Raw genomic sequence first — 11,383 nt, 5'->3', positions numbered from 1 at the left:
GTTCGGTAATTAATTCACTGAGAAAGCTTATTTACGCCAGTCATCAACCACATTGGAACCATAGAGGCCCGTGAGTCATTAACATGTTACGTACATTAGGGTAAACATCCCGGAACGATATTCAAAGTCGTATCTGTGTAATGATCATTCCAAATTGTTCCCTGCCTCCTCCATGATGTTTGGATAGCGGGAAGGATACCTTTGCCAATCTTAATTTTATCACAAACAAAGATGGAGTACAAGTTTAACCCCTCCGTTATGAGAAATCGGTAAAATTATGCCAAGTTCTCGTCTGTGATAGTTGAGAATCCTGGGTTGGAGAGATTTATTTCGTCTCGGATAATAAATCCCATCCTTTTGCGCGTTGAAGAAGATAATGAGTATAGGCAACCTTGAAGAGGCGGCACGTTAGCTAATGAGCGGAGACGGTGCTAAATAATTGCATTTTAAGCTTAATTAAAACTCATGCTCCTTTTCGATACGTTCAAATACTTAGAGTGATTCTGAAACGTCAACGAGCGGCGAGAAACGTCAATATTCTCTACATGAGTCATAGGATAAAAAACACGCAGGTCTGTCTAATATTGGGTTTATGAACTGGAATGGCAGGGACAATACCTAAGCTGTATGATAAGAGTCATGACAAATTAGTACGTGCATGCGTTTTATCTAAAGTCACTGATTGCATCAGATCGTTCACTTTGTAATTAAGTATATAACTGCGGCGTTCTTTCGTTGAAGAGCAACCAATAAGTTGTTCTCTAGGCTGTACTTTCTCTGAGTTCTCCGAGGTGCACTTTCAAGAGTTATTACAGGTAATCGCCTGCTTATCATTTCAGCTCTCACTGTGGTAACCTCAAACCGCAACGTAGGGTTTAATTAACGTAGAATGTGGGGTGAATTGTAACGGTGTTCCCATCTCATCAAAAGCTATTTCAACTATCCATGATATAACTTATTGCGCGAAGTGGTTGTTGTGGGACAATCCTCGGGTTAGTTAACTAACTTCAAATGTTCTACAATTCTTCAAACGTTTCGAGACCTTTGGTCACGGGGATTTTTGAGGTTCTCCTGCCGTTCGGAACGCGAGTGTTATGTCCTGATTGAAGAGGCTACGACATGTCCACTGCCATCTACGTATCTCGTCTACTTTATTGATCATTTTAAAATGCTTGGGATGGTGTTCTGTAACGTTCTCTATCCTCTTCTGTAAGGTACTTGACCCAATGCTTGAAGTTTTCTCCTCGTATATGTCCACTCATTTCTGAAACATAACGCATCTTGCGCCTTTCTGGACTCCTTGAATGAGGTCACATCCTTTTTGTGCTAGGGCTCCAAACTGGAGCGGTACTTTGAAGATGGGAACATGCGTTGGAAAAATATTATGTCATACTAGAGACTTTCCTTATTCTTCACTGCAGAGGTCATCTGAACTATTTATGTACGACAATAGAACCCTCAGTTCTCCGATTAATCAAAAATCTGGAACTGAAATCAAAACAGCATTCAATGGAGTGGCTGAATTAGAGTAAACTGATATTGGATGTGATAACTATCGTAAGTGTAATTCTATTGTTGACTGGAACGCAACGTTCCGTCGTCTTGTATAACAAGTCCCAAATCCTTAACGCTAGTGACCACTTCAATTTCCCTTTATTAGAATTAGTACGTGTGACGGGGAATTATCGTGGTCGCTCTAAAAGACATGACTCGAAATTTGTCTCCATTTATGGTCGTATATTTTCAGCCACTCAATTGTATATTTGGTTGAGGTCTGCTTGCAGTTTCCGAAGAGTTTTGGTCATTTCGACTGAAGAGTAGTCTGCATATGGTGAGATGGAGGAGTTCAACATTAGGGTAAGAAGTGCGAGATTAATACAGAAAATAAAAATGGGGCCCAGGATTGAACCTTGGGGTACACTGACACTACTTTTCGAGACGCACTAAGAAACTACAACGTACTTTCAACTCTTACTCGTGTGTCTCTGCCATGTAAAAAAACATTTATCCACTCTAATATATTGCCTCTGACTCCAATGTCAAAAAGTCTTCTTAGTAATAGACCGTGGCCTACCTTACGTTACCGAAAAGGCTTGGCAAAATCTCTAACCTATTTTTTACAGACAACCGATTCCGTTTAAGAGGTTGCGCGAGTGAATTGAGTTACTATAATTCGACTATACTTCCATTGAATCCGATCCTTCCACTGAGGAAAATCATAATTGTATGATGGGGAGGGGATGCTATATGACCATAATTGCTAGCTGCGTACCGTATTCGTAGAGTATCAGGTTTCCAATTTGCAAATCCTGGTTCGAACCCAGCTTGCTGAGTCCAAGCCTTCTTTGCAGCATTTAAATTACAGCATAAGTTGCTGCCTGAAGAGCTTAAACGGGGCGAAAGTGAGATCATTCCTGAGGGTGAAGTAATAATTATTGTCCAAGTTGTTTGTGATGAAGGAGCTCAAAACGCCGTACCGTTAGAAAAACTTCCATCTTTGGAGCGGTGCTCTCAAAGTTAAGATACTTAGGGAAATTTGCTCCATTAGTAATATTTTGTTTGTGGAAATAATAAATCTCTGGTTGAAAAAAAGGAAATAGATTTAAAATTTGGAGTGAAGCCTCTATCTAATTTACCTATCGTACATCAATCTCAACCCATCTTGCTTCGCCTGATTGGATTGAAAAAGAGTCCATCAGCCCAAAAACAGATCATTTTTCCCCCACCAAGAAACCCAAGCGAGATCCCACGTCACTTAAAACTCTCTAAAATGTCTCTCATTCCGAAGTTTCCTTTGGTTCAATGTTTTCTTTGTTACTTCGGATGCTTCTGGTGGTTTTGCGTCACGCCTATCCTTCTGATGTATATTGTTAACGCATTTTGACAAGATTTTAACGTATGTTATTCAGCCTTCGAGTAATTTCACCTTCTTTGGTAATACAGTTTGACCGAAGTATTTACTTCTACCACAATTGATCTTGATCATTTCTTTTCAATCATATGTATCTATAAACTGACATCGCTTTGGGACTTGTTGTATTTGGTCCCAACTAGTCCCATGTGTTTAGAATACAGGACCCTAATCCCAACGAGACAAGGATATTTCGGAACGATAACAGAAATCACTCGCGCAACCTTTAAACGGAATCTGTTGTCTGTAAAAAATAGGTTAGAGGCAAAATCTAAATAAAACAGTGTCAACGCACTATATAAGTCCTGTATTGTGCTGTGCCAATTAGGTCAGTGCTAAAATTGGCCCTGAAGCCATGCTGGCGTGGAGCTGTTATTTTTTTATCATCAATATATTCCACTAATTTAGTCTGAACTATTTTCTCCAGACTTTAGAGACATTTGAAAGAGGGGAAATCGGTCGTTACGACATTGAATTTGAACCGGTCATCGCCTTTGAATAGTGGGCTAATGTGGGCAGCTTTTAAACACTCTGGAAACCCTGATTGATCCAATGAACGTTGCATTAAGTAATGGTGCGTCTACACGAGAAACATTCTGTCACAAAGTTTGCCTAACAATTTCGGAAATATTTGGTATTTGACAAACAGTTCATCTCTGAGCCGTCTACACGCGAAACTACACCCTCAAAACGGCTATGACAAATTTTTTGATTTCAGATTTCTAATCAGACGAACATGCAAGTGATTGTATCATTTCTCAATGGGTCTTTCATTCAATATTTATGTTATGCACGGTAAACAAGATGATTATTATAATGAACAGAGGAAAACTGAGGAATGAAATTTGAAAAAAAAACACCAATGGGCACTATCATGATGAGAATGTTTCGCTTTCCAAAAAGGTCCTTTATTTTGCCAATTTCATTCTGTGCGGTCAATTTTGACTGAAACCGATTACTACTTGAAGGCGTGTTTTGCCCCGTTCTATGAACTATACCAGAAGCCACCTGATGATTCATTTTTAATAAAAAAAAATGCTTTTCGAAAGGTTTTCGACATTCATTTTGACTATAAATCATAAACCAATTGTTTGGAAACGAAAACCCCACCAATTTTCCAGCTCTTTATAATCGTGAATAAATGGACAACAGTTCTCCAATAATATGATAAACTATTTAATAGCCGAGTATGGGTCGAAGTATGACAACGATATATAGTTCAAAGGTCATGTCAGAAACGTTAACACAAATATAGTAAGAGCATTAAACATGATAAAGACAATTTGGATATTTATATGCAGTTAACATTACAGATGGCATTGACTAAAAAGAGTTTTATAGAACAAATAAGGACCGCCCACAAGAACAAACGGCATTTCACAGGGAAGGTGATGGTCATGGGCAGCTTTAAGGTAATGAGTCAGTGAGTGGGTAGGACTCGATCCGTTGAGATCCGACTGATCTGGCTTTCACGGCTAAAACTGGCGGGCGGGAAATGGACGAAAGAGCAGCCAAAAGTGGCTGCCTGGTCTGGAGGCTGGGGTCTCAAGGGTGTATGTACGTAGAGGACCGATCATGGCCATGTGTGTACGGCCGAGGGCTGACTAATAAATAGCCAAGAACCTCCAGGTATGAGCCGATGATTCCGTTTTCTCTAATGATCTTATCCAACTTGTATCGGATTAATCTTCTTTGGACGAGGTCAAGGAATTCATCCATCCATCCATCCATTCCATCCATCTAGCTTTGGGTTGGTTCGCTCAAGTCTTGCTCACAGACGGATGTAAAAGAAGGGGCCGGGACCATGGCCGGGGCCATGTCCATGATCGGGCTGAGCCTGAGGACAGGCCCAGGGTGGGTGGGTTGACTGGGGTCGACGCTTCCATTGCCTGGACGGGAGGAGATGAATCCGGATTCCGGGGATAGGTGTTGTTGGTTGGTTGATCGATCGATCGATCATCATTCAATCATTATTCAATCCTCGATAGGAGATGGAAGTGTGACTACTGAATTAAGAGGGGATGGGATAACATCTGATGACTTTGAACATTGATTGACAATTCCAGGGCCCTTCCTACTCTAAGTTGGAGTTATCCTGTGTCAAAATGAACCACAATCAATACATTTTTGTTTGTTATAAACAATCATGGATCGAAAGAGTTAAGTTCCATAATTACTGAAAATGGACACCTTGGTTGGAAGGGCTGAGGAGGATGCTGTTGTCCATGAAATATTTGCTCTTTGGCAAACAAACTTTAAACATGTTCAAATCGAGAAATGTTTGTGAAGTACTTGTGAAATGGCAAACAATGTTTGTCAAATGGCTAATTATTTGCCGAATTATTTGTCGTGTAGACGCACCATAAACAAATACTGGAGCAAGCACATTTGAGCATCTACCGTAATGCCGTCGGGTGCAGGGGAGCTTAAACATTTGAGTGATTTTAAGGCCACCTTGGCATCATAGTTGTTAATACTAATAAAATATTTGGATAAAAGCAATGCTAGGTTAATTCCTAAACCTAATCCCACCCAGGAACGGCTACTACTGATGGGATAAAATAAATAATCACGGGATGTTGCGACTAGAGCTACCAATTTACTGAGAAGAGTTTATGGTGCGTCTACACGACAAATAATTCGGCAAATAATTAGCCATTTGACAAACATTGTTTGGGATTTCACAAGCATNATCAATACATTTTTGTTTGTTATAAACCATCATGGATCGAAAGAGTTAAGTTCCATAATTACTGAAAATGGACACCTTGGTTGGAAGGGCTGAGGAGGATGCTGTTGTCCATGAAATATTTGCTCTTTGGCAAACAAACTTTAAACATGTTCAAATCGAGAAATGTTTGTGAATTACTTGTGAAATGGCAAACAATGTTTGTCAAATGGCTAATTATTTGCCGAATTATTTGTCGTGTAGACGCACCATAACAAAAAGGAAAGCGGTTTCCCACTCGATGTTTTGTTCTGGAATTAACTCATGGCTAAGCATGTCTGTGTAGATTGGAGGCTAATAAAGAAGTACGTATGTCATTCTTAAGACCACACTAAAGTTAAAATGGCCAACATATCAGAGTGCCAAGACAAAGGAACTACGCAATGAGTTTTGTTGACCACATGAAAAGGAGAGAACAAATACATTTCTCGAATTAGGTTATACCTGGCAAATATTTAAAATGCTGGCGTTGACAGACATCCAAGTTAATATTGTCTATCTTTACAACTCAGTTTTCCCGATAAATGGAAATAAAACATGTCTTAATAAAGTTTTTTCATGATATACAAACTCTTTTTTGATTAGATTGGATCAAATTAGATGTAAATCTAGATCTAGATCGAAACAAATTAGATTTGATCAGATTAGTTTAGTATAGTATCAGGTATAGTGCTTCATTGTCGTCTTGATAATTAAGTAAAACATGTTTCACTTTTTATCTACCCAAACCATCTCTTTCTCAGTTGTCTGAGTCATCGAGCACTAAACAAAATAAGATCCATCAATTCGATTTTTCCCCAAATAGTATACCCAAATGTATATTTCCTTGTCATCAAAATTATTATTACAACACAAATGGATTATGCCTCGATAATGGCTCCATCTCGAGTGATGTCCAACTCATTGTCATTTAAAGCATCAGACAAGTCGTGATTACACACATTTTTGGGCACGTTCTCCACAACTTCTCGACATTCAACCTGGGATGATTAAAGAAGCACAATGATAGTCCGTTTTTCTGCAAAATTCAACTGTGGCCAGGATTTTCTCAATCTTACCTTTTGAACATTCCAGCATTTGTCCACAGGCTTGAGGACCTCTTTCTTTTGGCCTTCGGGCAGACACACTTGGCGGGGCAAATCGTGACAGCGATGTCGAAATTGCGGCGCAGAGGGATTGAATTGTCCGCCTTGTGGAACCACCTGACCACATGCTTGGTCTACTACCTCATGGCACTTGAGCAAGTATTCAATCTCCTCAACGAGAATCTCCTCTGCTCAATGGAAGAATCGTTGACACGTAGGGCCACTTATTCTCAGATCAATTAATTCCTATGGCTCTTACCGGTCTCACATTCCTGTTCGATCTTGGTTTGGCATTGCTGGTGAGCGATTGGCTCCATTTCTATCCGGCAATTGGCCTCTTGTGCGGAATGACGGATATTGCCAAACTGTTGCGGAGTGTGGCCGAATTGTTGTGGAGTGTGGCTGAATTTCAACCCATTGGGTTGAAACGAAGGAAACGTCCCTGGATAGGCGTAAAAGTATTGTGGCACGCCCTGAACAGCCACCACGGCGCCCAAGAACAGGGAAAAGGTCGATTCGAAAACCTGATGAGTGAGAGAAAGAGAGAGAGAGAGAGAGTGAGAGAGAGAGGACGTTAGACAAATGATGATCAAGTTAGTTCCTCCCGGCAAAGTGAGCTCATTTCGACTTACTTTCATGGTGGAGGTCTCGGAGGCAACTGAGAACTGCTCAAGATCAGGTTTCTATTTATGCCCTAACTTTCCAACGGGTGAAACGCGGGCATCGTGGATGACTTCGACCAACGCACATATGCATTCGACCATCCTAGCGTTTTTTCTTGTTTTTTTTTCTTTAAGTAATCTGGGTCTGACCGGTCAGTCTCGCTCCAATGATAAGAAAATGGGGCTATTTGAGCTAGGGGCTCAATGTGTAATAACGATTTCAGAATGGCTGTAAAACCGAGGGCCCAGGTTTTTTTTACATAAAGCCCGGGAGTGAAACTGACATCCAGAAGAGATCCAAATTATGTAATGATATGGTAAAATGTTTTCTTAATCGAAAATTCACGTCGTCGCCTTAAAATTGAGTTCAAATGCTTCTGCGGAGGGATTTGTTTTTCGAGAACTAGCTACGTACGATACATATGTAAACCCTTTTAAAGTGGTTCATTTCAAACAGTGTTTTGAGTTTTGAAGCAAATTCTCAAAAACCTACCTCTAAATCAAAGCTAAAACAGCAAACTGCAGAGTGTCGAAATGGTTCTTTGATATAGCAAAAATCCATAAGCCTACTAAAATAAATAAGTAAAAAGCTAGCCAGAGTGGACCAAAATCAATATCGGAATTGATTGATAAATATGATTGAGCCGGAGGGTGCACAAAATGCTTAGAAAGAGATTGTTCGAATCGGTACTTGGACGATTGAAATCGAAGAAATCCAATAATGTAAGTTAATTTCAATTGATCACCCTTCCGTTTATGATTCTCGGCCGAAGAAAAAACGGACATCAGAATAATTGATGTCTTCTTTGGGTTTGTCCCAGACTAAATTAAAAATTCAAAGGCCAAAAAAAGTTGCGGAATACAAATAACCCCTTTATGCAGGGTAATCTGTCTGAAAGTCGTGTCTCCGATAACCTACACATAACACGGCAATCTTTTCCGTTTAAATAAAACCTGAACCCAATGCCAAAGTCAAGCAATAGGTGGAATCTCCGATCTAATTAATTCCAAGTTTAGCACGATTGAGAGTGATGCGGTTTTTTTGGACATACTTCCAAACTAGCAGGATCTTGATCGGTTCCCGGGGACATATCGGCCAATAACGAACGCAGTATCATTTAAGTATCAGTCGGACGAAAGCTTGGCTCAGTAGAATAGCTGAAGCGTTCTTGTTATCTCTTCCGAGCATAAATCAACTTCTCGATTTGGGTCATTCACCTGAACTGGTTTCGGAATTGGAGCACACCGACTTCGAGTTTCCTTCTCGTCTTCATATTTCAACTCATCTAGTCTTGAACTCAAATCATCCACACTCCAAAATCGAACACATCTTCATGCCTATATTAGTTTTATTTCAGCTTGGCTAGACATTGAGGTAGAAGGGGTCGGAGTTGACATAGGCGGTCCTTTTGCCAATGAGGTCCTAGATTTTGCCCTCGGCGTTGGGTGGTCACACCCCTCGCCCCTTGGGTTCCACGCCCCGCTAATACGACGGCCCCCACACCCACGGCCCCCAAGACAACAACCAATCCTCCTGTGAGCACGGTGCGGCCCAAATTGGTCATGCCATAACCAATCACTGAAAAGGGCGGAGAAAGTGATTATTTCAAAGAATATAATGCAAATCTGACGAAATCAGCCTACCTCTTTTCTTTGAGAAAATGCTGCTCTCTAATACTATAATATCTTGCCTCTGATCCTCTAACTTGCTGAATGTTAGACTAGGAAAAACAATCAAGTACAATCCCACATCAACTTCTTTTTCGAGGGCAGAGTAGTTCCTCCATTTCTTTGGTTGTTAAATACTATATTCAGCCTGAGAGAGACAACTCCAAGAACGACTGAAATATGGACGGATATGTGAGGGATAACAATCGACATTTCAGAATCGAGTTATTGCATTTTAGGTGCCTTTAGGTGTTCTTGAAAAGAGACCAACGCTACGACTATGTTTGCCAATGGTTAGCTCAACCGAAAGACTCTGTCAAAAGTTATGCCCCCTCAAAGATCACTACATAGCTCTTCAAAAAATGAATGAGTTGGATCTCTTTTGAAAATTGACTGCATTCATTCATCCATCATGTGCGTTGAAATGCACTTCGCTGAAATTGATTCGGTTGTTTGATTAACCTAAAATGAAAATACTGAATTGTAGCGTCCTGCGATCCATCTCCTTTGAAGGAAATCGCAATGCATTGACTCGCTTCTTACATGTCAATCTAGACCTTGGCATACCCGTCCATATTCTAGTGGTTCATGAAAAGGTAAGCCTTGCATTTTCTACAATGGAGGGCTTTTTCCCGTAGCCGTGATATAAAAAAGTAAGCCTGCCCCAAAACACAATTGTAACAAAATAGTAACTATTTTGATAGATCATCAAATGAGGTCAAGATATGACTTCAAACACTGGGTATTACTTGTGAGCGTTAAGTAGTGTTAGAAAAGTGTGATTGGAAAGCTTGATGAAGCCACACGAATTTCTGAACAATCCTAATAAAAGGCGCATCCAAGAGATTTCACATTAGGGCCGAATCAAACCTGGTACTGTTGAATGAAGTTTCCAAATTGATCGCTCATTTCGAGATCAAGTTTTTTCTATGGCATCAAATAATTTTTTCAACCTTAATATCACCTAAGTATGAATTTCCTAACTTTTTATCTAAGATAACCCTCTCTCAGATTGATTGCCTTACCTCGTTCTTCGCTTCTTTCTTGCGTGGAAGAGACACTTATCATAGCTGATAAAAGAACACTGAACACACCAAACCAATGGGAACTATGCATTGTGTTTCTCAGACTTGTCTTCAAATTAAACTTAAGCCAACGAAGTCGCTGTTCAGAACTGAGCCGCTACGTCCTTCTTTCGTTCAGTTTGTATTCCAAGTGACCCTGAATAGGGTCTGTTTCTTGACCTTGTAACTCAATTTCAGGCCACCACTCCCGCCTAGGCCATCTCCTGTTTCTTTTTCTAACATCTCCTGAACTATTCAAGGATATTTCAACGCCTTAGGCTCGGTTCGAGCCTGAGCTCGACCCGAAATTGGCTCAGGAATCTCGTCAAAGTGATTTTCTCGCTTCTTTTTTCTCGCTCGGAGATTTTGAGCGGCCGCTTCCAATCCGCTCACGCAACCTACTAGGAAATGAATTGAGCTTCAGTGTAGGATGGAGTCTTGTGCTCGGGAAACGCATTTTAGCTTTCCATAAAACGCCTAGCTCGACATACGAACCGCCCCGAACGTTTCTCGGTGTTTGTCGTAATCAATTAATAAGAATTATTGAACATGAGACGGATCCGTCTGCGTGCTCTCGAGTGAGAGCCATTCCAGGTACGGGAATCAGTTACTCATTGATTTCCAGACAAAACTCGAAGAGAGTGAGAGACCGAGGAGTGAGGGGAAATTTGTTCCGCCTTATTACTTGTTCCAATGCCACTGGAAGACATAAGAGGACTAGAGAAGGAGGAAGGGAACCTATTTTGAAACATACCAACCATAGTACTTTACGTGAATCAACCTGGATTGGAATTTTAGGGTGGCCTTAAAGTGTGCGTGGGGTTTCTAAAAATGTTCCCGATTTTTCAAAGATTCCGAAAGACTAGAGTTGTTTTCTTTACCAGGTGGTTAAAACCTATTTCTATCAATTCCTATGCGTGGCCAAACATTTTTTTGTCTATTTTTGGCATATTGCCGCCACAAAATTGAACTTTTGAAAGCGCACTTGAGTTTGCATTTCAGAAGCATTCAGAGGGCAAAAACACTCGCCAGACTCGAGTCATTGCTTTTGGACTTATTAACAACCCTAGGCTTGGGATGTCAATGAATGACGAGGATGACATGAAGGACAGGAAAGCTGGGGTGACTGATCTAAATTGGCACGCCTTTACGTTGTGAAGGAGTTGAAGGAGCTTAGTTTAAAGATTTCCATTAAAGATTGACATGAGGGAGCAATGTTGAAATTCAGCTTGTTCAAAAGTATATAGATGTAGTAACATCATTAT

At 40.5% G+C, this 11,383-nt stretch overlaps 1 protein-coding gene across 2 annotated transcripts; it reads right to left on the bottom strand.

The window, feature by feature from the left end:
* Positions 1 to 6,372: 6,372 nt before the first annotated feature.
* Positions 6,373 to 10,716, bottom strand: LOC131893402 (uncharacterized). 2 transcript variants are annotated; one of them, XM_059243418.1, is made up of 4 exons: positions 7,357 to 7,848; positions 6,984 to 7,248; positions 6,698 to 6,912; positions 6,373 to 6,619 (listed from the first exon to the last, which is right to left on the bottom strand). In XM_059243418.1, the coding sequence occupies exons 1-4, from the start codon at positions 7,360 to 7,362 to the stop codon at positions 6,500 to 6,502; spliced, it is 606 nt and encodes a 201-aa protein (XP_059099401.1). In that variant the 5' UTR covers positions 7,363 to 7,848; the 3' UTR covers positions 6,373 to 6,499. The 2 variants fall into 2 exon arrangements, 1 of the variants encoding a protein (XP_059099401.1); XR_009374684.1 differs by lacking the exons at positions 6,373 to 6,619; positions 6,698 to 6,912 and adding an exon at positions 10,080 to 10,716 and having other exon boundaries at positions 6,928 to 7,248; positions 7,357 to 8,965.
* Between the last annotated feature and the right edge of the window lie 667 nt (positions 10,717 to 11,383).

This window comes from Tigriopus californicus, chromosome 2 (genome assembly GCF_007210705.1).
Source record: "Tigriopus californicus strain San Diego chromosome 2, Tcal_SD_v2.1, whole genome shotgun sequence".
In the NCBI taxonomy this organism is placed as follows: Eukaryota; Metazoa; Arthropoda; class Copepoda; order Harpacticoida; family Harpacticidae; genus Tigriopus; species Tigriopus californicus.
Note: the sequence above shows the minus strand (reverse complement) of the source record. Positions and strands in the feature narration are given on the sequence as shown.